This window comes from Pimephales promelas, chromosome 5 (genome assembly GCF_988280905.1).
Source record: "Pimephales promelas chromosome 5, fPimPro1.hap1.1, whole genome shotgun sequence".
Taxonomy (NCBI): Eukaryota; Metazoa; Chordata; class Actinopteri; order Cypriniformes; family Leuciscidae; genus Pimephales; species Pimephales promelas.
In genome coordinates this window covers 41,083,284-41,110,569 of record NC_142773.1, presented here as the reverse complement: position 1 = coordinate 41,110,569, position 27,286 = coordinate 41,083,284, and the positions used below count along the sequence as shown (strand labels likewise).

The 27,286-nt window shown below is 35.8% G+C and overlaps 1 protein-coding gene across 2 annotated transcripts in view; it reads left to right on the top strand.

Annotated features, from left to right (window-relative positions):
* Nucleotides 1-27,286, top strand: part of piezo2b (piezo-type mechanosensitive ion channel component 2b) — a 116,122-nt gene that overhangs the window by 11,301 nt on the left and 77,535 nt on the right. For both annotated transcript variants that reach the window (XM_089131546.1, XM_089131545.1), the window contains exons 3-8: nt 4,410-4,535; nt 9,109-9,151; nt 18,246-18,408; nt 21,394-21,682; nt 22,588-22,801; nt 25,790-25,958. In XM_089131546.1, the coding sequence (XP_088987672.1) occupies nt 4,410-4,535; nt 9,109-9,151; nt 18,246-18,408; nt 21,394-21,682; nt 22,588-22,801; nt 25,790-25,958 (1,004 nt within the window). The remainder of the gene's footprint in view (nt 1-4,409; nt 4,536-9,108; nt 9,152-18,245; nt 18,409-21,393; nt 21,683-22,587; nt 22,802-25,789; nt 25,959-27,286) is intronic.

Sequence of the window (27,286 nt, the reverse complement as noted above, 5' to 3'; positions counted from 1 at the left end):
TGAAAAAAGTATCACATGGTTATAAAAAGAAAAAAATATCACAACTTTTTCCAACATTGATAAAAAAAGTAAAAATCACAATAATAGGGTGATTTCTGAAGTGTATATATATATATATATATATATATATATATATATATATAATAATTAATAATACAGGTGATTGAAGTGTGGTCAAAATTTTGTTTTGTCTCTCCTGTATATATATATATATATATAAACATATATTTACAGGAGAGACAAAACAAAATTTTGACCACACTTCAATCACCTGTATTATTAACCTTAAATCAGAAACATTGCAACCACAGACATACTTACATGAATGAGTATTTAAGTCAAAAAATTGTCAAAAAAACCCAAAAAAACATGAATATGTTCTAAAACTTAAAAAAAAAAAAAAATCAAATACGTCAGATAAGCCTTTTAGTTGCTTTATTCAATACAGTTTGATCTCAGATAGGTATTTTTGGCACCATTGGAGCTCATCGAGACCTTTATTTTGATATAAAGAACTCATATTCGCCCAAAATGCCACTTACGCCCCTCTGGCTCCAAGCCCTCGATACTGTATATACATAAATATGTGTATATACATACTATATATATAATTTAACTATTAAATCTTATGATTCAAGGAATATTTTTACCCAAAGTCCACTGATTTATGAAGGTTGAAAATGTTTATGTTTGTCAGTGTAGAAGAATTGGAAGTGTTGTCAGTTCTGGCAAGTGTTTTATCTATGATGTGTGAAGCTGTGCGATGTTGGCTGTGTGTTTCTGTAATGTTATCCAAACACTGAGGTGAAGCGATGTCTTCTGTCAGGTTCTGTTAAGCGTGGAACCTTCCAGTTATTGGGAATATAGATAAGAATATAGATAAGCGAGATAAAGTGACTTTTTATGTTGTATTTCTCTTGGCTTGATTCATCTTTGTCTGATATTATCAAGTGTTGTGTGTATTTGAGGTCCCACACATTTCCAGTACGTGACAAAAATAAAGTTAACCTTTTATTTTCCTTCCAAGGCAGATGCTATTTAAGCTTTCTCTGCGTCTTATCCGGTACAATATATTTATTTTTTACACATTTGACAGATGCTTTCAGCAAATTACTCTGCATTGAAGCGTTACATGTGCGTTCCTTGGGAATCGAACCAATAACCTTGATTTTTAATTTCTATATGTCAAAATACTCTTGAAGGAGATTCTGCGGTTAAAGGGTTAGATCACCCATAAGTTTAAATTTCCCCATATTTCACTCACACTCAAGCCATTCCTAGGTTTATATGATTTTCTTCTTTCAGAGTTATATTAAAAATATCCTGGCTCTTCCCAGCTTTAATGAATGGTAAATTTGAAGCCCAAAAATGTGCATCCATCCATCATAAAAGTAATCCATACCATACGCCTCCATGGGGTTCATAAAGGCCTTCTGAAGCGAAGCCATGCAAATTTGTAAGAAAAATATCCATATTTATAACTTTATAAACTGTAATCACTGGCTTCCGGTAACATCCGTACGCGGGCCTAGACCTTTGACCCTGTGCTTTTGGCCATATACATATCAGTATCTGCACAAAATTGCATATTTATCCTCAGTTTGGGCCTCTGAATAAAACTGAGCTGTGTTTATCCTCCATATTCTCACTATATCACACTAAATTAGCAAGAAAAACCTAATGCATCAAATAATATATACATCTGCAACGCAACCCCCTGTTCAGTTTGGATATTTAAGTAGCTTTTATAAACTTGCCTTAGAAAAAAACATTTCTTTTCTGCATTCAAGACAAAAGACACTGGCATATTTTAAGATATGTACACATACTGTATATATATATATATATATATATATATATATATATATATATATATATATATACAGTATATGATTTATTATATATAATAAAATATATTTATAACCAAAAAATTAGTGCATGCATTTTTATTTCAATTTATATGAATATATAATATTTTATTATATATGTATATATATATATATATATATATATATATATGCTAATATTTTATTATAGTTTAGTGTGTGTATATATATATATAATTTTATTTTGTTTTATTTTGTGTTTAATTTCATTTTATATATATATATCATTTATTATGTATAATAAAATATATTTTGTAACAAAAAATTAAAACATTTGTTCATGCATTTTTATTTCAATTTATATAAATACATAATATTTTATTTTATTTAGTTTATATATATATATATATATATATATATGTATATATATGCTAATATTTTATTATAGTTTAGTGTATGTATATATATATATATATATATATATATATATATGCTAATATTTTATTTTAGTATTTTATTTTATGTTTAATTACATTTTATTTATTTTATTTTAACATATGTCCGTGCAAATTGCTTAGTTAGAACGGCTCAAACATGCATTTTAGTCTGGAACCCCTTTTTTTTCTACTTTTTCCCTGATTGTTATTTCATATGTCAGGCATTGCAGGGTTAAAGGGCCCCTGGAGTCTTTGAGGCCCCAAATGAAAGCTGAAGTTGCCGCAGAGGTGGAAAAAAGTGCACAGTCAATTGAAAGTGGCAGTCAGGAGAGATGCAGTGTTGCTTTTTTACCTTATTGAATGTGGATGAAATATGTGACATGAATGAGGGTGTTGGCAGAGATCTGCTTGCTAAACTACACATAAACTTACAAGGCCGTCCCTCTGTTAGGGAGAAATGAACACAAATGTGTTTTATAGAGTAAATCAGGACAAGCCGTATCTGGCAGCGCTTCTCACCGTCTGGATTCTTACGATTATGTCTCACTTGTGGCTAAAATGATCTCCATTAGGACGCATTACATGTGATGGTTCGCACAGCCATGCTCAGGCCTGCGCCGCATCGGAAAATATCGATTGTTGGTAGAGAAAAACACTCTAAAAATACTTTAATACTTCATTTGACCTTGGTGTTATGCTATTTGAGAGTGCTAAAACAAAGAGGCTTTCACGATTAGCTGTTGTTAGTCTTGTAAGAACAACACCGAACGCTTCTGCTGAAGGAAAGCAGTAACACAAGCTCCATTAGCATCATCTCCGATAGCTGGAGCTGCTTCATAAACACAGTACAGCCACGCTTTCATTGAGTTGTGTATTCTGATTTTTCTCAACTTTTAGTTTTTTTGTTTGAGATCTAGAAGCGGATTAGATCCAGACAGGGCTTAGATTAAGCCTTTTATTAAGTCGCTTTTATTAACTTGCCATAAAAAAAACCCATTTCTTAGTGCATCTTGAGACAAAACAATGGCACTCACATATTTTAAGATATGTCAATGTATATTATAATAAAACATATTTTATAACAAAAAAAATTAGTTAGTAATTAGCATTTTTTATTTAATTTTATATTAGTTTTAATATATAGCTAATATTTAATTGTATTAGTTTATTTATACATAAATATATATACTGTATTTTTTTAAAAAAAAATTTAAGATATGTCAGTGCAAATTGCTTTTAGTTAGAATGGTTTAAACATGCATTTTAGTCTGGAACTAGTCTTATCTTTAATCTCTTAAATGGTAAAACAAAAGTCTGTTTGGAATTTTGGACGGAAAAACTGGAATTGTGATACAGTTTAATGTGATTGATAAACTTCAAAAGCAGATGATTTAATTAAATAAATGTTAGCGCTTTACGTTCAAAGTGAAAACATGTCACAGGCTCGCGGTTTCGGAGCATTCGCAAACAATGAAAATGTCAAGCGATTGCTGATCTACTATTGATGAATTATGACAAACTTTACTTTATGGTGTTTAATTAGTGTATGATGGTTGTCATTTTATCTCAATTTCTTGATGAGCAGCTGAACGCAATGCATATGCTTTTCAAAATAAGAGTCCTGGTGTATTTCTTGCTTGTTTATAATTAAAAGTCCAAAATCCATTGACCTCAAATTCATATGTATTGATAAAACATTTTCAGTGCACATGCATAACCAGAATAAAACATCTCTTGAGCATTTTAAAACCTGAACGTGTACCGCAGCATTTGATATGCATGTGTTTTTGATGTATGCATTAATTTGTGCTGGTCTTAAAACTCTCGCATTTGCATGAAATATTAACAAACATCAAGTCATTTGGCAGATATTTTTGTCCAAAATGATTTGCAAAACATTTATCACATGGACAATCATTCTGCAATAAAGGAATAATTCTAAAATGATACAATTCTCTCGTAATTTACTCATTCCAAAAACTTTATGCTGTTTTTTTTTTCTGTATTCTGGGGAACTGTTTTTCAAGAAAGAAATGAGGATGTAAATAATGACAAAACCACTATGACTTCCATGAGTAAGTTTGAGGTAAATGAATCAGAAAACTGACTGAAGCTAACGGTTGTTCTTCTGCTGTTTCTCCTCCAGGCCACACGGGGCGCTTGCTGATGTCTTTATGCTTCTGCAGTATGAGCTTCCTCTTCATCCACATCATCTATCAAATCACAATCCACAGTTTGCTGGCTGGAAACACCATCGATTCTGAGTTCAACTGTAAGTTACACTTCCTTCATCAAGGTTTCCTTAAAGGGATAGTTCACTTTGAAATTAATTTTGGTATGTTTTATCTTACCTCAAGGACATCCAGGATGTAGGTGTCTTTGTTTTCGCAGTATTTTCAATTTTGATATTTTTAGGTCAAACCGTTCTTGTCTATCAGTCATATAATGGAGGTCTATGGTCACCACCTCAAAGAGCATGCACAGAGAAGTCCAAATTAAACATGAAACATTGAATGACTCGTAAATGTAAGTACACATTGATGGCCTAAGACACGAAACGAGCGGTTTGTGTGAGATAACGAACAGTATTTATATCAATTTGGAGCATGAACCCTTTAAGTTCATGCTCCATTATAAAGTGCCGTCAACTGATCATGTTATGTCAGTGTTGATGACTAGAAAGTTGTGCTAGTAGAATTATTACTATCTACTGGCATGGCATAATTTATTGAAAAATTTAATATTTGTATTTAATAAAATTTTATTTAATTTTATATTTAGATTTTTGGCCGTTCAATGATAAAATTACCATTATTTTGTGTTGTTATATTTTATTTTACGTCCAAGATGTCCATGTATTTTTTTTCTTCAGTCGAAAAGAAATTAAGGTTTTTGATGAAAACATTCCAGGATTTTTCTCCATATAATGGACTTCAATGGGAACCAAACAGTTCAAGGTCCAAATGAGAGTTTCAGTGCAGCTTCAAAGGGCTTTAAACGACACCAGACGATGAATAAGGGTCTTATCAAGCGAAACGATCGGTCATTTCAAAAATTCGTCAAAATGAACGAATCTTTTTTGGCAATTGTTTTAAATGACTCGAAAAAAGATTTGTTCATTTTGATGAACGAGTTCGAACAGGAGAGTCATGAACGCGCATCACAGAACAGAGCAAGGCGAGCATTTGAGCTTATAAAACTTAAACTTTTGTATTTCTTTTTTAAACTAGCGATGGTTTCGCTTGATAAGACCCTTATTCATCGTCTGGTGTCGTTTAAAGTTTGAAGCTGCACTGAAACTCTCATTTGGACCTTGAACCGTTTGGACCCCATTGAAGTCCATTATATGGAGAAAAATCCTGGAATGTTTTCATCAAAAACCTCGACTGAAGAAAGACAGACATGGACATTTTGGATGACATGGGGGTGAGTAAATTATGAGCAAAAGTTTTTTTTAAAGTGAACTAATCCTTAAATCAGCCTGAACGGGTGGTATTCGCTATAACAACCGCCTTGCTATACATTATCCCGCTTATTACATGGCTACCTACCAAATAAATCAATAATTTGATTCAAAATATTGATTTAAAAAGGAGTTTATTGATTGTATGGCTTCCGCTAAAGAAAATAGTCTGTTCCGTCTCTGAATTGCGTCCATGGCAACGCTCTGTTTTGCTTGGCAACGGTGTGTTACACTTATCAACAAATCACAGACCGCATTCTACATTGGAATTCCACCAAGTCATGTAATAATTTATAATAGAAAACAATACATTTCATTTTGAGTGACATGTGACCTGGACATTTTTGTGAAATTCACTCTTATGGCATATGACGGTTAAACCTTTTTAGGCCTCAGAGGTCCCAGACAATAAGCTTTATGGACGTGTGTGTGTGACTGTGAAACGGCTCTTTATGCTGCTGTATGCACCGTTTATGCTGGCTCAATTATTTTATTAATTTTTATTAATAATAAAAATTATTTTATTAATTATTTTGTAGTTATTTATTATTTTTATTTTGGTTGAATAAAAAAAATGGTTGATATATTGTTAAATAAATATAACAATATAGTCATATGGATAAAATTAATACAAGAATTTATTAATTATTAATATTATTCATTGTTTAAAAATATTTTATTATTTTTTTCTAGAATTATTTTGTAGTTATTTATTATTATTATTTTGGTTGAATAAAAAAAATGGTTGATATATTGTTAAATAACTGTTTAATAGCTTATCTTATCAAGTTAGGAACAGTTTTGAGCAAGAACCCAATCCTCCTTAGTCGTCCCGTCTTTCACACTGGGAATAAAGACCTCTTCTTCATTGTTGAAAGGAGGACTGACCTCTGACCTTCATCGCTCCACTGACCTCCTTCTGCTGACCATGCTTATTTTATAATTTTGCTGCCAGGTATGAATTGTGGACCTGTCGAATTAAGCTGAACTGAGAATATTTTTCTCTGGCAGCCTGCAAAGGGGAACATTAGATCGAGATATAGACATTTATAACCTCCAAACCAGCTAAAAATGACCATTTATGCTGACTCAAGATCTGTTTTAGTGATGCTTTGGAAATTTTGTATGGAAAAAAAATTGAACTTTGAAAGAAATACCAAATTGTGAATAATTTACACTGTGTATCCCGCATGAATAGGGTTTCACAGGCCCAGTTTAATGCAATGTACGAGAAAAGTTGTGAGTGTGTCAAATCATGAAGATACGTTTCATCTATCTCGCCGCAAGCTTGACTTTAAATAACGGTGAGAGAGGATTATGGGAAATGTGCCACTTAGATTTGTCTTTACCCTCCAATTGTTCCCGTCTGAACTATGAAGACATTACTCACGTCCCGCTGAGACTGAAGACTATTTACTGGTTCTGGGAATTGAACAAAGCGCTTCACCTTTCGTTTATAACCCTTTTCAGAGTTGATGAGTAGACATTTTGTTTTATTTAGACACTTTCTTTTTAGTTCTGTCCTGACAACTTAATACAGTATGTCTGGGTGTCCATCATAATATAGAAAAACTCATATACAGTGTCACATTTATGTCTCTTTAACATGATAACACGTGATTATCATTAGTCACAGTAATAATGGTGTTTCAAATGAATGTTGAGCGTGACGTTTGAAAGGTTTCGATCCTCCTTAATGACATCCATTTGTCTTGTAGAAATTGGGGATGTTTTGTTTTTCCCTTTCCTTCCTGAAAATAGATCCTCATAACATTCGCGTTCTTCCCAGTAGGTTTGTTGTCGGCGTTATATTGGTGTGAGTGTGATATTGAGTCCTGTCTGTAACAGTACTTCAGTCTCTAAGGCTGTTCAATACCTAATGACTCTCCTAATCTGCTAAGAAACACAGTCGGACGTATTGATTTGTGATTACTGTAAATAATACTGACACGTCCAAGTTGAGTTGACTTTACGGTTGTCAGACACAAGGGCTTATGTCAGCTGATGTGCACTGTCCCTTTTAAAATCAAATCAAATACACAATAAGCAATAGGCTCTACTACACTCTCAGAAAAAAAGGTACAAAAGCTGTCACTGGGGCTGTACCTTTTCAAAAGGTAAACTTTTGTCCCTTTTAGGTATGTACATTTCAGGTGCTAATATGTACATTTTAGGTGTTAATATGTAAATCTTAGGTGCTAATATGTACATTTCAGGTGCTAATATGTACATTTTAGGTGCTAATATGTACATTTTTAAGTGTTAATATGTACATTTCAGGAGCTAACATGTCCATTTTACTGTAGGTCCTAATATGTACATTTTAGGTGCTAATATGTGTTTATTAATTATTAATATTATAGTAATATTATAAATTGTTTAAACATTATTTTATTATTTTTTATTAATAATAAAAATATTTTATTAATTATTTTGTAATTATTTATTATTATTATTTTGGTTGATATAAAATTAATACAAGAATTTATGTATGTATTTATGTTTATTAATTATTAATATTAAAATAATATTATTAATTGTTTAAAAATATTTTTTTCTAGAATTATTTTGTAGTTATTTATTATTATTATTTTGGTTGAATAAAAAATGGTTGATGTATTGTTAAATAAATATACCAATATAGTCATGTGGATAAAATTAATACAATATTTTTTTATGTATTTATGTTTATTAATTATTAATATTATATTAATATTATTAAATGTTTCTAAATTATTTTATTAATTTTTCTAGAATTATTTTGTAGTTATTTATTATTATTATGTTGGTTGAATAAAAAATGGTTGATGTATTGTTAAATAAATATAACAATATAGTCAAATGGAAAAAATTAATACAATGCATTTTGATGTATTTATGTTTATTAATTATTAATGTTATCAATTGATTAAATTATTTTATAAATTTTTCTAGAATAATTTTTTAGTTATTTATTATTATTATTTTGGTTGAATAAAGAAATGGTTGATATGTTTAAAAAAATTCATTAATTATATCAATAGGACTATACTGGAATCAGTTTATGTATTTATTTATTTATATATTTTTGTTTTTATTTTTTACTTGACTTGGAAATCAGCTAAATAAGTTGAAGTTGAAAGCATTTCTCCTTCAATACAGTGTCTAGGTGTGGTCACATTAATCATCATAGCCTCATTAACTCCCTCTTCCTCAAAGTAGTGCAGAGATGACCTTCAGTGACCCTGTCGCTTGATAAGGAAATTCACCGTGGCTCTTGTCGTTGTTTAATGACAGCCCTCGCCGCTGGTGGTTATCGCTGAATCTCTCTGTGCTTTCAAAGTCAGTGTGCTGGAAAACTCTATACAATGGCTAGTAAAGCTTTATCTTTTCTATTTCCCAGGTTCGGTGTGGGAGAAGTCAATACGACAGATTGGTTTTGAGAGGTGAGTCCAAGCGCTTGTTTTAATTGCCAGCCTATAAATTGCCTGAGAAACATTTTCATTTCATGCCTGTTTATCAAACTCTCACATTGCTGAAAGGTTTTTAATTGAAAATGTTTTTACTGCGTGAAGAGGAACCTTTTGGCCTGTCTTTTACAACTACTTTTTTATAGCAGACACTAACCCTACAACAAGCACTACAAAAACATCCCAGATTATCGATTCAGTTTTTATTGAATGCTTTGAGGGGAAAAGAGAAGATATTGTGGATGGTACAGTCATTTTGTGTCATTGGTTATGTTAGGAATCATATGTACAGTATATGTATGTACATGTGTATGTATTATATATATATATTTTATATAGTATATGTATACAGTATATGTATAGCATATGTATATGTATACATATAGTATATGTATATGTAGTATATATATATATTTTATATGTATTTTACATGATATGTAAAATCAATGCAATGTTGCACATTATAAACAGTCAAATGCTACATTGTCACATTAACTCTTTATGTTACTTATCATATTAATCAAAATATAGTGCTTTACGGTATATTAACTTTTAACAAGTGCCTGGTTCATACTTCCTTCTGATTCATTTCTCACACTGAGGGAATTGATGGTAAATTATAATACTTTAATTTTAAAACATTGCTGTTTAAAAGTTTGGGGTCGTTTGGATTTTTTAAAAATGTATTTGAAATAAGATTAAGCTTTCAGAAATAAGATTAAGAATAAGCTGCATTTATTTGATCAAAAATACAGAAAAACAGTAATATTGTGAAATATTATTAAGATTTAAAATAATGGTTTTCTATTTGAGTATATTTTAAAATGTAATTTATTCCTGTGATCAAAGCTGAATTTTCAGCATCATTACTCTAGTCTTCAGTGTCACAGTGATCCTTCAGATATTACTCTAATAAGATGATTTATGTTATGATTAATGTTGTAAACAGTTGTGCTGCGCTTTTTATGTTTTTATTTCCGGTAATAGTGTTTTTTAAGATTCATGTATTCAAAATTGAAATCTTTTTTAACAAATATTCTACACTACCATTCAAAATTTTGTTTTTGTTTTAAAGAAATGAATACGTTTATTCAGCAAGGATGCATTAAATTGAGAAAAAGTGAGATTTAAATTGTGCCGTGAAATAATAAAAGTGAATAAATGCTGTTCTTTGAATCCTGAATAAAGTAACATAGGTTATATAAAAAAAGAAATCAGCATAACTGTTTCAAACATTGATAACAAATCGTCATATTAGAGTAATTTCTGAGGGATCATGTGACACTGAAGACGCTGAAAAGTCAGCTTTGATCACAGGAATAAATTACACTTTACAATATATTTACATAGAAAACAGTTATTTTAAATTGTAAAAATATTTCACTGTTTTTACTGTATTTTTAATCGAATAAATGAAGCCTTGGTGAGCATAAATGCACATTTCTTCAAACTTTTTACCAGTAATGTGAATCAAAATGCTAACAATAAAAAATGACCCATTTAAACATGAACATTTTGAGAGGTTCAGCCTAAAGCAACTGGTTTTCTGGCATGATTTACGGTAAGGATATCACTTGTTATCACTTGTTTGCAAATTCCCTTAAAAGCGTGTAATAAGGTTGCACACTCTACAGGGATAAGTTTTTAAGTGTTTTTAAGTACTTCAGCAAACAGAGACAGATAACATTACTCTCCACTTACACTGCGGCCAGATGTCTGCCGTCCACCAGCCGCTTCCATGAGGAACGCTAAACACAATTAAACCCGAACCCACTGTTGACAGCCCGATTCCTCAAAGCCTAGTACTCTGATGTGTGTGTTATCTGGTCTGATGTGTGTGTTATCTGGTCTGATGTTTGTGTGCTCTGGTCTGATGTTTGTGTGATCTGGTCTGATGTTTGTGTGCTCTGGTCTGATGTTTGTGTGCTCTGGTCTGATGTTTGTGTGATCTGGTCTGATGTTTGTGTGCTCTGGTCTGATGTTTGTGTGCTCTGGTCTGATGTTTGTGTGATCTGGTCTGATGTTTGTGTGATCTGGTCTGATGTTTGTGTGCTCTGGTCTGATGTTTGTGTGCTCTGGTCTGATGTTTGTGTGATCTGGTCTGATGTTTGTGTGATCTGGTCTGATGTTTGTGTGATCTGGTCTGATGTTTGTGTGATCTGGTCTGATGTTTGTGTGCTCTGGTCTGATGTTTGTGTGATCTGGCCTGATGTTTGTGTGATCTGGTCTGATGTTTGTGTGATCTGGCCTGATGTTTGTGTGCTCTGGTCTGATGTTTGTGTGCTCTGGTCTGATGTTTGTGTGCTCTGGTCTGATGTTTGTGTGATCTGGTCTGATGTTTGTGTGATCTGGTCTGATGTTTGTGTGATCTGGTCTGATGTTTGTGTGATCTGGTCTGATGTTTGTGTGCTCTGGTCTGATGTTTGTGTGATCTGGCCTGATGTTTGTGTGATCTGGTCTGATGTTTGTGTGATCTGGCCTGATGTTTGTGTGCTCTGGTCTGATGTTTGTGTGCTCTGGTCTGATGTTTGTGTGCTCTGGTCTGATGTTTGTGTGATCTGGCCTGATGTTTGTGTGCTCTGGTCTGATGTTTGTGTGCTCTGGTCTGATGTTTGTGTGATCTGGTCTGATGTTTGTGTGATCTGGTCTGATGTTTGTGTGATCTGGTCTGATGTTTGTGTGCTCTGGTCTGATGTTTGTGTGATCTGGCCTGATGTTTGTGTGCTCTGGTCTGATGTTTGTGTGATCTGGTCTGATGTTTGTGTGATCTGGTCTGATGTTTGTGTGATCTGGTCTGATGTTTGTGTGATCTGGTCTGATGTTTGTGTGCTCTGGTCTGATGTTTGTGTGATCTGGCCTGATGTTTGTGTGCTCTGGTCTGATGTTTGTGTGATCTGGTCTGATGTTTGTGTGCTCTGGTCTGATGTTTGTGTGATCTGGTCTGATGTTTGTGTGCTCTGAGTCTGGTCTGATGTTTGTGTGCTCTGGTCTGATGTTTGTGTGCTCTGGTCTGATGTTTGTGTGATCTGGTCTGATGTTTGTGTGCTCTGGTCTGATGTGTGTGTTATCTGGTCTGATGTTTGTGTGCTCTGGTCTGATGTTTGTGTGATCTGGTCTGATGTTTGTGTGATCTGGTCTGATGTTTGTGTGATCTGGTCTGATGTTTGTGTGATCTGGTCTGATGTTTGTGTGCTCTGGTCTGATGTGTGTGTTATCTGGTCTGATGTTTGTGTGCTCTGGTCTGATGTTTGTGTGATCTGGTCTGATGTTTGTGTGATCTGGTCTGATGTTTGTGTGCTCTGGTCTGATGTTTGTGTGATCTGGTCTGATGTTTGTGTGATCTGGCCTGATGTTTGTGTGCTCTGGTCTGATGTTTGTGTGATCTGGTCTGATGTTTGTGTGCTCTGGTCTGATGTTTGTGTGATCTGGTCTGATGTTTGTGTGCTCTGGTCTGATGTTTGTGTGATCTGGTCTGATGTTTGTGTGATCTGGCCTGATGTTTGTGTGATCTGGCCTGATGTTTGTGTGCTCTGGTCTGATGTTTGTGTGCTCTGGTCTGATGTTTGTGTGCTCTGGTCTGATGTTTGTGTGATCTGGTCTGATGTTTGTGTGATCTGGTCTGATGTTTGTGTGATCTGGTCTGATGTTTGTGTGCTCTGGTCTGATGTTTGTGTGATCTGGTCTGATGTTTGTGTGATCTGGTCTGATGTTTGTGTGATCTGGTCTGATGTTTGTGTGCTCTGGTCTGATGTTTGTGTGATCTGGTCTGATGTTTGTGTGATCTGGTCTGATGTTTGTGTGCTCTGGTCTGATGTTTGTGTGATCTGGTCTGATGTTTGTGTGCTCTGGTCTGATGTTTGTGTGATCTGGTCTGATGTTTGTGTGATCTGGCCTGATGTTTGTGTGCTCTGGTCTGATGTTTGTGTGATCTGGCCTGATGTTTGTGTGCTCTGGTCTGATGTTTGTGTGCTCTGGTCTGATGTTTGTGTGCTCTGGTCTGATGTTTGTGTGCTCTGGTCTGATGTTTGTGTGCTCTGGTCTGATGTTTGTGTGATCTGGTCTGATGTTTGTGTGATCTGGTCTGATGTTTGTGTGATCTGGTCTGATGTTTGTGTGATCTGGTCTGATGTTTGTGTGATCTGGTCTGATGTTTGTGTGATCTGGCCTGATGTTTGTGTGATCTGGCCTGATGTTTGTGTGCTCTGGCCTGATGTTTGTGTGCTCTGGTCTGATGTTTGTGTGCTCTGGTCTGATGTTTGTGTGATCTGGTCTGATGTTTGTGTGATCTGGTCTGATGTTTGTGTGATCTGGTCTGATGTTTGTGTGATCTGGTCTGATGTTTGTGTGATCTGGCCTGATGTTTGTGTGCTCTGGCCTGATGTTTGTGTGCTCTGGCCTGATGTTTGTGTGCTCTGGTCTGATGTTTGTGTGATCTGGCCTGATGTTTGTGTGCTCTGGTCTGATGTTTGTGTGATCTGGTCTGATGTTTGTGTGCTCTGGTCTGATGTTTGTGTGATCTGGCCTGATGTTTGTGTGCTCTGGTCTGATGTTTGTGTGATCTGGTCTGATGTTTGTGTGATCTGGTCTGATGTTTGTGTGATCTGGTCTGATGTTTGTGTGCTCTGGTCTGATGTTTGTGTGATCTGGTCTGATGTTTGTGTGATCTGGTCTGATGTTTGTGTGATCTGGTCTGATGTTTGTGTGATCTGGCCTGATGTTTGTGTGATCTGGTCTGATGTTTGTGTGCTCTGGTCTGATGTTTGTGTGATCTGGTGATCTGGTCTGATGTTTGTGTGCTCTGGTCTGATGTTTGTGTGATCTGGTCTGATGTTTGTGTGATCTGGTCTGATGTTTGTGTGCTCTGGTCTGATGTTTGTGTGCTCTGGTCTGATGTTTGTGTGATCTGGTCTGATGTTTGTGTGATCTGGTCTGATGTTTGTGTACTCTGGTCTGATGTTTGTGTGATCTGGTCTGATGTTTGTGTGCTCTGGCCTGATGTTTGTGTGCTCTGGTCTGATGTTTGTGTGATCTGGCCTGATGTTTGTGTGCTCTGGTCTGATGTTTGTGTGATCTGGTCTGATGTTTGTGTGATCTGGCCTGATGTTTGTGTGCTCTGGCCTGATGTTTGTGTGCTCTGGCCTGATGTTTGTGTGCTCTGGCCTGATGTTTGTGTGCTCTGGTCTGATGTTTGTGTGATCTGGTCTGATGTTTGTGTGATCTGGTCTGATGTTTGTGTGCTCTGGTCTGATGTTTGTGTGCTCTGGTCTGATGTTTGTGTGATCTGGCCTGATGTTTGTGTGCTCTGGTCTGATGTTTGTGTGCTCTGGTCTGATGTTTGTGTGCTCTGGTCTGATGTTTGTGTGATCTGGTCTGATGTTTGTGTGATCTGGTCTGATGTTTGTGTGATCTGGCCTGATGTTTGTGTGATCTGGTCTGATGTTTGTGTGCTCTGGTCTGATGTTTGTGTGATCTGGTCTGATGTTTGTGTGATCTGGTGATCTGGTCTGATGTTTGTGTGCTCTGGTCTGATGTTTGTGTGCTCTGGTCTGATGTTTGTGTGATCTGGTCTGATGTTTGTGTGATCTGGTCTGATGTTTGTGTGCTCTGGTCTGATGTTTGTGTGCTCTGGTCTGATGTTTGTGTGATCTGGTCTGATGTTTGTGTGATCTGGTCTGATGTTTGTGTACTCTGGTCTGATGTTTGTGTGCTCTGGCCTGATGTTTGTGTGCTCTGGTCTGATGTTTGTGTGATCTGGCCTGATGTTTGTGTGCTCTGGTCTGATGTTTGTTTGATCTGGTCTGATGTTTGTGTGATCTGGCCTGATGTTTGTGTGCTCTGGCCTGATGTTTGTGTGCTCTGGCCTGATGTTTGTGTGCTCTGGCCTGATGTTTGTGTGCTCTGGTCTGATGTTTGTGTGATCTGGTCTGATGTTTGTGTGCTCTGGTCTGATGTTTGTGTGCTCTGGTCTGATGTTTGTGTGATCTGGTCTGATGTTTGTGTGATCTGGTCTGATGTTTGTGTGATCTGGCCTGATGTTTGTGTGCTCTGGCCTGATGTTTGTGTGCTCTGGTCTGATGTTTGTGTGATCTGGCCTGATGTTTGTGTGCTCTGGTCTGATGTTTGTGTGCTCTGGTCTGATGTTTGTGTGCTCTGGTCTGATGTTTGTGTGATCTGGTCTGATGTTTGTGTGATCTGGTCTGATGTTTGTGTGATCTGGCCTGATGTTTGTGTGATCTGGTCTGATGTTTGTGTGATCTGGTCTGATGTTTGTGTGATCTGGTCTGATGTTTGTGTGATCTGGTCTGATGTTTGTGTGATCTGGTGATCTGGTCTGATGTTTGTGTGCTCTGGTCTGATGTTTGTGTGATCTGGTCTGATGTTTGTGTGATCTGGTCTGATGTTTGTGTGATCTGGTCTGATGTTTGTGTGATCTGGTCTGATGTTTGTGTGCTCTGGTCTGATGTTTGTGTGATCTGGTCTGATGTTTGTGTGATCTGGTCTGATGTTTGTGTGATCTGGTCTGATGTTTGTGTGATCTGGTCTGATGTTTGTGTGATCTGGTCTGATGTTCGTGTGCTCTGGTCTGATGTTTGTGTGATCTGGTCTGATGTTTGTGTGATCTGGTCTGATGTTTGTGTGATCTGGTCTGATGTTTGTGTGATCTGGTCTGATGTTTGTGTGATCTGGTCTGATGTTTGTGTGATCTGGTCTGATGTTTGTGTGATCTGGTCTGATGTTTGTGTGATCTGGCTTGACTGTGATTCTATTAAGTGTGGTTTTCTGAGTGCGGGAATCTCGACCTGCACCTTTTTCCAAGCAGCGCTGGTCGGATGGCTCAATTCTTCATAAGTGGCCGGAAGTTCAGCTGTAAACTGTTTATACTCCTAAGTGACCTGTTAGTGTAGCGAAGGCATTTATCTGTGGCATAACGGCCCGCTGATGTCAATCACATGAGCGCAATGCATGGAGTTGATGCAGGAATAAGTTGTGAAGTGGATGTTTGGGATCTGAAATTTATTGTTACAAGCAACAATTTTGGTGAAAGAGGCAGAGATTTCTTAATCCTTGTATTATGTTCCGGGTCTTTTGCTGATAATTTACTCACCCCCATGTCATCCAAGATGTCCATGTCATTCTTTCTTCAGTCGAAAAGAAATTAAGGTTTTTGATGAAAATATTCCAGGATTTTCTTCATATAATGGACTTCAATGGGAACCAAATGGATCAAGGTCCAAAAGACAGTTTCAGTGCAAACTGCAAACTGTTGAAAGGGCTTTAAATGATTCCAGGCAATGAATAAGGGTCTTAAGAAGTGAAACGATCGCTAATTTAATAAATAAATAACAAAGTTTAAGTTTTATAAGCTCAAATGCTCGCCTTGCTCTGTTCTGTGACCCACGTTTCTGACTTGATCGAACTCGTTCATCAAAATGAACAAATCTTTTTCCGAGTAATTTGGTTCATTCAACGAACGAAACAAACTAATTGACTCGGAAAAAGATTCGTTCATTTTGATGAATGAGTTTGAACAGGAGAGTCACGAACGTGCATCACAGAACAGCAAGGCGAGCATTTGTGCTTATAAAATGTAAAATTTTGTATTTATTTTTGAAATTACTGATCGTTTCGCTAGATAAGACCCTTATTCATCGTCTGGTGTCGCTTAAAGCCCTTTGAACAGTTCGCAGTTTTTACTGGACCTTGAACTTTTTGGACCCCATTGAAGTCCATTATATGGAAAAAAAATCCTGGAATGTTTTCATCAAAAACCTTAATTTCTTTTCGACTGAAGAAAGAAAGACATGGACATCTTGGATGACATGGGGGTGAGTAAATTATCAGCAAAAGTTTTTTTAAAAGTGAACTACTCCTTTAAAGGTTCACATAATGATTATTCATAATGCGTTTTGTGTGTGTGTGTGTGTGTGTGTGTGTGTGTGTGTCAAATGTGACATCTGTCAAAAATATACAGCTCTAAGATAATACAAATCATGGTGTTAATTTAGGCAGAAACAAACAGCTCATTAAGTAATTTATCACAAGTTTAATTTGAGTCTGGAATGAAAAAAAAATTGACTTTAGACTAAATAAAGTGCTAAAATTAAATCTAGGCTTTTGATTTTTTGTAAATTGAATGTTTGAATCCCAATGACTTTTGTTTTTTAATTGATACACTGGTAAGGTTGGTGCGAATACTTTAAATAGGCTTTTTACTCAAACCGGCTGTATCAAACACATCTTGTGATGTCTAGTCATGCATCTGTTGTATTTGTAGATGCATGTATAATAAATGTTTTAGTGTTCTTTTTTAACTGGAAGGCTCTATATTGTATAAGCACATCAATCATTCCATACATCTGAGGTTATTGTATTCACCATATGTTCCCCTTTAGGGCTTAATAATGGCACGAATAATGATTCATTGTCTAAATGACGGTGAAACTGATTTGAAACCTGTTCAGACTGAATCGACACTTAGAGAAAGACTTAATTTCACTGTTGTGTGAGTTTCAGAAGAACCCAGTATGTGTTTTATGAGAAATATTTATACTCTTTTAATATGGTGCAAGGCAGATTTTATTGAACTGGGTGGGGAAGCATATAAACGGCGGATTCTAGCACACAACAGATGTGTAAGAAGCTCAAACTGGAAAATGTTTGGAAAAACGGCATTCTCACAAATGTTTTCCGCCTCTCGCAGATGGCGTGTGGTTTAATGGGAATTCTGGTGACGGTGGTTTGTTCGCTATAGTCACGATTACCTGTAACAGATTCGTGTGAATGTGGGAGCATTCGTTAAAAAAAGATGCATGTTGCATAATGATAAATATACATTAAAAGAAGGCTTTACAGTGTCCACCACAGTAAATTGTGCATAATTACATGCAACCAAATCCTAATCATACCCTAACCGTATAGTAATACATGTAGTTAATTAACATTACTCAGTATTTAAAGATATAATTACACTGTAACAATGACACCTTCAAATAAAGTGTAACCGAAGGCTATGTGACTGTACTGTGTGTTAATCTGTTCTCTCTCTCTCTCTGTGTGTGTGTGTGTGTAGTGTTATCGGTGCTGATGCAGGCAATGGTATCCGAGTTTTCCTCCCAGATATCGGGATGTTCATGGCGAGCCTGTCCGTGTGGCTGCTGTGCCGGAAACTGGTTCGCACGCGTCCGAGTGAGGACATGGCCCAGGACAACCACGACTTCGAGCCTGAGGAGAAGGTGCGTCAGAGTTACCGCATGAGGACTTCTACACACACAGAGAACATGTGCTCTCCAGACACCAGTTTAGCTGTCACATCTGCTGATGGGTTTACTGGGCTGCAGTCTGACGCATTTCAAACACAATGATCATGGATCTTACTTTCCTTTCCAGCACTGATGGATAGGCCTGCGTTTATACACACATGATTTTTATTTAAACAAATATCATGTATATTATATATTAATAATAATACTAATAATAATTGGTCTGTTTTATTTAACTCAACTCTATCTGCTGAGTTACTTAATAATACTGTATTGTTAAAGGGATAGTTCGCTTTGAAATTAATGTTTGGTATGTTTTATCTTACCTCGAGGGCATCCAAGATGTAGGTGTCTGTGTTTCCGCATTAGTTTCAGTTTTGATATTTTTAGGTCAAACCGTTCTTGTCTGTCAGTCATATAATGGAGGTCTATGGTCACCACCTCAAAATTAAACATGATTTAATGACTCGCAAATGTAAGTACACATTGATGGCCTAAGACACGAAACGAGCGGTTTGTGTGAGAAAACGAACAGTATTTATATAGTTTTTACCTCTTGAAGCCACGTCCAAGTGATCTGAGGCCGCGGGCGCTTCGGTCTGCGCAAGCGTCGGAAAGCGCCGGAAGTGATCTCTTGCACGGTTGCGTAAAAAAATCAACGTTGTCTGTTATTATATCGAAATCATCTTCCATTACTATTTCCTGTATATCTAAATATGTTTAGATTTTCACAGTGAAGGGAACACTTCTGAAATCACTGTGTAAACAATGAGTGACATACACACGCGAGACATCACTTCCAGCACTTGTGCAGACCGAAGCGCCCTCACCTTCAGATCACTTGGATGTGGCTGTGGTTTCAAGAGGTAAAAACGCTATAAATACTGTTCGTTTTCTCACACAAACCGCTCGTTTCGTGTCTTAGGCCATCAATGTGTACTTACATTTACAAGTCATTAAATCATGTTTAATTTGGACTTCTCTGTGCATGCTCTTTGAGGTGGTGACCATAGACCTCCATTATATGATTGACAGACAGTCATATAATGCAGTCATATATATTTTTTTTATTTGCAACAGTGACTGTACATGATCCCTTACATGATTATGATTGGATGAATTAAAGTTTGCATGCCGTGCCAGCCGGCAGCAGAAGTCTTGTTAAAGAACTTTACTGTGTGAAATCCCATAATCACATTTTCTTTTTAATCCCTCCCCAGTAAAAGCTTTCCAAATTTTTGTTTTCCCAGAGAAAATCTTACAAAACTCACTGTTTTATGAGAGCAACATGTTTATGTGATGGGACGAGGAAAGGCAAGTTGTTAGAATAGACTTGTAAAGCAGATCGTAAGTAGATTCTAGATCAGTGGTTCCCAAACTTTTTATAGTGGCTCTGAGGCATTCAACATCCTTCTGCTTATCCCCTCTCTCCATCCCTCCCTTCATCCACCTATCTATTCATCCATCCATCCATCGATCATCCATCAGTCCACCTATCCATTAATCCATCCATTCATTCATCCATTCATCCATCCACCTATCCATTCATCCATCCACCTATCCACCTATCCATTCATCCATCCACCTATCCACCTATCCATTCATCCATCCACCTATCCACCTATCCATTCATCCATCCATCTATCCATTCATCCATCCACCTATCCATTCATCCATCCATCTATCCACCTAGCCATTCATCCATCCATCTATCTACCTATCCATCCATCTATCCACCTATCCATTCATCCATCCATCTATCCACCTATCCATCCATCTATCCACCTATCCATCCATCCATCCATCCACCTATCCACCTATCCATTCATCCATCCATCTATCCACCTATCCATCCATCTATCCACCTATCCATCCATCCATCCATCCACCTATCCACCTATCCATTCATCCATCCACCTATCCACCTATCCATTCATCCATCCACCTATCCACCTATCCATTCATCCATCCACCTATCCATCCATCTATCCATTCATCCATCCATCTATCCACCTAGCCATTCATCCATCCATCTATCTACCTAGCCATTCATCCATCCATCTATCCACCTATCCATTCATCCATCCATCTATCCACCTATCCATCCATCTATCCACCTATCCATCCATCCATCCATCCATCCATCCATCCATCCACCTATCCACCTATCCATTCATCCATCCATCTATCCACCTATCCATCCATCTATCCACCTATCCATCCATCCATCCATCCATCCATCCATCCACCTATCCACCTATCCATTCATCCATCCATCTATCCATTCATCCATCCATCTATCCACCCATCCATCCATCCATCCATCCATCATCCATCCACTTATTCATTTATCCATCCATCCAACCATCCATCATTCATCCATCATCCCACCACTTATCCTTCCATTCATCAATAGGAGACATAAATGAAGTAAGAAACTTAAGAGTGGAGGTTTAAAGAATTGCTTCATGCTGTAGCTAAACGTTTACGGGTGTTCAGCAGTATGTGCTACTGTGAGCAGGAAGAAGTTTCCTGTGCTGAAGGCCATACATATGGAGCCAGTAAAGCTAAATGGGCCTTATTGTTTATTTGTGAATCTGTGTGTGAGATCAGTTAATCTAAACCAGATTCATCAGCACTTAAACAGACAAATGTTCTCCAAATGGACTACTATGCCACTTACTCCATACCGTTTAGTACTAATATTATATCTAGCATGTCAGACTGTATATGATAAACATTTAAAAAATTATTTTTGCACTGTCAATTTGTTCGTTCATCCCAGATTTGGCTTCGGAAAAAAGGCATCTGGTGGTGCGAACAATATTCACTCATACATTTCTCAATTAAGTTCACACTGATTGCTTGGCTTGTATAATGCAGATTTTGATAGATGTTGTAGGTCATATGTGTTTGTAATTTATACAGTATATGCATGATTCTTGTTTCTCTGATCAGACACTGGAGGAGATTGACGAAAAGGTGGAAAATGACGACGATTATGATGATGAAGATGACGAAATGGTGTTTGATGAGGACTTTGATGCAGAGGATGAGGCAGAGGAAGAGGAGCGTGATGAAGAATGTTTGGATGAGGAAGAGGAGGAGGAGGAAGAGGTGCAGGAGAGCACAAAGATGAAGATTCTGCGCAGAGTGGCAGGACTGGCAAATAAACTCAAAGAGATCATCGGTAACCTCATCACAACCGCTGGACAAGTGGTGGTCACCATTCTCCTGGGATTAACAGGTGTGGACAGGCGATATTTGAACCTTTCAGAAGTTCAAACCTGAATCTTCAGCATCATTACTCATACAATCTTAAGTGTCTCATGATCTTTCAGAAATTAGAGATGCACCGGTTACAATTTTCCAGGCCGATTTCGATTTTCATTGAGTTTGCCTACTCCTTTAAGATTATTATTGATAATAATAATCCTAAAGGAGTAGTTCACTTTAAAAAAAAAAAACTTTTGCTGATAATTTACTCACCCCCATGTCATCCAAGATGTCCATGTCTTTCTTTCTTCAGTCGAAAAGAAATTAAGGTTTTTGATGAAAACAATATAATGGACTTCAATGGGGTCCAAACGGTTCATGGTCCAAATGAGAGTTTCAGTGCAGCTTCAAATGTCTTTAAACGACACCAGACGATGAATAAGGGTCTTATTTAACGAAACGATCGCTCATTTCAAAAATAAATAAACATCTTTAAGTTTTATAAGCACAATCGCTCGCCTCGTGTCTCTCCTGTTTGAAATTGTTCGTCAAAATGAACGAATCTTTTTTTCAAGTCATTTGGTTCATTCAACGAACAAAATGACTCAAAAAAGATTTGTTAATTTTGACCGATCGTGTCGCTAGATAAGACCCTTATTCATCGTCTGGTGTCGTTTAAAGCCCCTTTGAAGCTGCACTGAAACTCTCGCTTGGACCTTGAACCGTTTGGACCCCATTGAAGTCCATTATATGGAGAAAATCCTGGAATCTTTTCATCAAAAACCTTTATTTCTTTTCGACCGAAGAAAGAAAGACATGGACATCTTGGATGACATGGGGGTGAGTAAATTATCAGCAAATTATCATCTTTATTATCATCTCTAATCTCCCATAAGCCAACAGTCAGTCTAAACCGGTCCGTGTTCTGGTCTCCAGGTATCATGCTGCCCTCCCTGACGTCAGCCGTCTACTTCTTCGTGTTCTTGGGTCTGTGCACGTGGTGGTCGCTCTGCAAGACCTTCGACAAGCTCCTCTTCAGCTGTCTGTGTGTCCTCATGGCCATCTTCAGCGCTGGTCATCTCATCGTTCTTTATTCCAACCAGTTCCAGTTCCTCCAGGAGGCCATCAGGCCCAACGACAGCTACGTCAGGTCAGAGGCGTACTGCATAATGTTCTGTACTAATATAATATCTAGTATGTCAGACGGGTACAGTATGTATCATGCAATGATAAAAACATATTTTGCACTGTCAGTTGTTTGTTCATCCAGATTTGTCTTTGGAGAAATGGCCACTGCATAAAACTCAGAAGTCTAGATTTGATTTTTGCGCTCTACTAGAATAGTTTTTCATGCTTGAATATTCCCTATATTCTCCATTGTTGCAGCTCATCTCTTCCCAGTCTGTCAGTAACGCTCTGTTTAGTTCCTGTCTCAATGAAGCCCCTCCTTCTGAAAAGCACACTGCGCTCTGATTGGTCGGCTGGAGTGTGTTGTGATTGGTCAATCGTAAATGTCACGCCTCTTCCCATAAACACGAGTTTCAACACACTATAACTAACTCAACCATGCCCCGCCCCTTTATTCTGCTTATTAATTATTTAAATGAGGAATATTGAGGCGTGTTCGTTCCCGTAAGAAACTCAAGACTACAGTGGAGGCGTTTTATAATCACTGAAGAACTCCCACTGTATCTTCGCTGATCATTTTAATGCGAATGCTTTTTAAAACGGCAACATTTCAAACAATAGATGAACATGTAACAAAGCACAAAAGGTCCTCTTTAATTATTTATAAATCAGTGGACTTTGAATGCCAGTAATGCCATATAATGTGTCATATATGCATATTAATCTGTACCTGCAGCATACTGTAAATAATGAATGAGTGTTTAAAAACTGATCATGGCCTGCAGCGAAACAGCCTTATCCTGTGTGTGGGCTTTGATAGACAGATGAGAGATCCCGTATCCCGTCTGTTATCGCATGTTCTGACAAAGGCCAGTCCACAAAAGACCTGCAGACGAACTGTAGAGTCAAATAAATGTGCACGCTAAAAAATGCTGGGTTGTTTCAACCCAACATTTGGGTCAAATGTGAAAAAAAACACAAATGTTGGGTTAAAAATGTACAGTTGAAAGTTGGGTTAAAATTTTAAATGACATTTTTAACCCAGCATTTGGGTTGAAACAACCCAGCATTGTTTAGAGTGTAGCTTCATAAACGCATATCAGCTGAATGTTGTGTGTGTGTATGCCAAAGGAATCACTCGTTTGTTCTTTTACAATCATTTCTGTGATCAGTTGATAACCCTCCTGAAATAGATCCAGCATTTTTATGATGCAATTTACAAGACATTTTTATAATGTTAAATTATGCATTAATTCCATATTTTTGTGTTAATTATTGTAGCGTAGACGTTGCTATACTTACAATGCCCTGGACTAGTCTGATAAGCATGACAATCCATAGCACATACAAATACTGGGTAATATAGTATATTTTTAATTAGACTGGACACTTTTTTGGGCATTTAATGATGTGTTAAAATTGAATTAAAAATGAAAATCGCTTACTTATTCCTGCCATTTTGGATATAGTTTGTTCACTGAACACGTAAAAATCATAATATTTCTAACATTATAAATGTCTTTACTGCCAATTTGATACATCATTGCTGAATAAAATAAATCATTTATTTTTTCTTACTGACTCCAAACTTTTAAAAAGTATTGTAAAAAACAATTAATGATAATTCTGAAATCAGCACATTTAAACATTTTTCTGTGAAGAAAAGTCTGCTACTGTATGTAAAACCAACTGAAATTAAATTAAATGAAATTGTGTGTACACTCTAAACAATGATGGGTTGTTTTAACCCAAATCTGGGTCAAATATGGACAAACCGAAATGTTGGGTTAAAATTGTAATTTCAAATTTGAACCCAATTTCAACTGTACATTTTTTAATTGCATTTTTAACCCAACATATGGGTTTGTCCATATTTGACGCAAATTTGGGTTGAAACAACCCAGCATTTTTTAGAGTGTATGAATGAATGAAAAAATAAATATTAATTACTTTAAAAACCTTGATTTTTTTTTATTGTAAAAAAAAATCATCCTCTTTATTAAAAAAAACATAATAATTTGAATAATGTATTATTATTATTTTTCATAATGCAAAATAATCCTAATCCCCGCATTTTCTCATTATTGTAATAGAAAAAAACCCTCAATGTTTTTACTGTAATAAAAATAAAGGCAGTAGAATAAATGTACTTAATAATTTGAATTATATATATATATATATATATATATATATATATATAATCGCAATGCAAAAAATGTATGAAAAAATTCAAAATATTTGCTTTATCAGTGAAAATTGAATACAAGCGTAATAATAGTGTGATTTCTCCCTGAACTTCAGATGCGATAGAGCCGGCTCTGCATGCCTGCGACGCCTTAAAATCCTGCAACAAACACACCTCTGCTGTTTATTTTAGCGCTAGCTGTCCTTCACCGGATATTCCCGTGCGTGTTCAGCGTAAAGCTCCGGGTTATGAAGCGTTTATGATCTGCAGGTGCCGACGGATCTCTCGCGTCCTTGACGCCCAGCATCAGTGAAGCCATTAGCTCTATGTATAGCCTTGTTTAACATATTATTTGCTCTAATGGTCGAGTGTGAAGAAAGTGTGTTACTGATGTGTTTCTCTGAGTGATTTCAAATCAATTCAATGTTAAACGCAGCTTTTAAGGTTCGCATTGCGGTCGTGATGGCGAGGTTAATTAAGACGACTCAAACTGAAGTTAGAAGTGCATTGTGGTCAGATAAACTCATTAAACTCACACACACTCTTAGTTATCCGCCTGTTTTACCGATTTCCCTGGGATTCATAAATAGTAATATATCTCTCTCATTTTCTGTGGAAGCAGCCCTGTATGTGTGTGTGTGTGTGTGTGTGGTTGGAAAAGACTGTGGACTAATTGTAGTTGATGAAAGATCTGCGTGACTGTTGAATGAGAGTGTTGACAGCCTTTTCTATTGACATCACTTCCTGTTTTTCCCTTACAGTGGGCCGTGGTCATGTGATCATCCCGTAATGAAAACACTAACAGTTGAATGTGTTTCTCCACAGTGTGTTTGGTATCTCCTCCATCGTGCGAACCGACTGCTCCTCTACCTGGAAGCTCGCTGTCAACCATAATCTGCAATGGCACCATTTTGTCAATCCCATCATGCTCTTGGTCCTGTACTACACACTGGCCACCCTGATCCGCCTGTGGCTGCAGGACCCTATGATCATGGTGAGCCTAATGCCACTTTAAAATCCAAATCTATTTGTCTTGTAAAGTGAAAATTATTTTTTTATTAAATTAATAAATAAAAAATTAATTTTTATATATATTTTTCTGGCAAAAAAAATAAATAAATAGATTTTTCACTTATTTTTCAGTTAAAAAAATAGATTTTTAAAAGCAAAAAAGCTTTTCTTGTTTTTAGCATAAATAATGTTAATTACTTACCACATAAATAACATACTTTTTCAACATAAATAGACAAACATCTAAAGTTACAAAAGTTTTGGAAGCAAGTTTTAATATTTTACATGAAACACCATTATTGCAGAGCACATTTGTTCTGATGATAAATGTCATGTTTGTCTTGTTTTAATTACATTTTTTATTGCATTTTAATACACTATGAAATGGATTTTTAATAATTTAGGGATTTTCCAAAAGACTAACAATATGAAAAGTTACACTGAAGAAACGGGGACAAATCAAATCTATAAAAGGATTTACTGACCAATTAAAAGAATATTCCCAATTATGTCAATTAGATAAAGAAAAAAAAAAATCAATCTCTTAATAAAAAAATCAGAAAATGTCTAAATAATTATTATCAGAAAATCGAAATCTATTTATCTTATTAAGTGAAAAAAATAGGTTCTGATATTTTAAGATGTAGTGAAATATTTAAAATATTGTTTTGGTAATATAGAAATAATTTAAATATATTTACTGCCAAAAAAAATAGATTTGTCTCTTATTTTCCAGTTAAAAATATATATTTTTAAAAGCAAAAAGCTTTTTCTTGTTTTTGATCATAAATAATGTTAATTACTTACTTATTTAAAGTAAACTTATTTATTGAAAATAAAATTTTGATTTTAAAAGTTTTTGAACATAACATTGAACATTTACTGACCAATTAAAAGAATATTCCCAATTATGTCAATTAGATAAAGCAAAAGATCAATTTCTTAATAAATAAATCAGAAAATGTCTAAATAAATATTATCAGAAAGCTTTTTTTATTTGTTTTAAACATAAACCTCACTAACTTTTTAGATTTATGCTTAAATTTAAGTTTTAATATTGTGCACAAATTTTCTTTATTGCAGAGCAACTTTCCTGTTCATATGTTGTGTTCTGATTATTAACGTCATGTTCGTCTTGATGCTTTTTTAATCTACTTAAATACATAAAGAAATTGATTTTAATAGTTCAGGGATTTTATAAAAGATTTTAAAAAATTATTTACTGACCTTTATTCCTTTAGATAAAGCAAAAAAATATCAAGAAATACCCATAACATTTCTTAATAAATAACCCAGATTTTTTCTAAATAA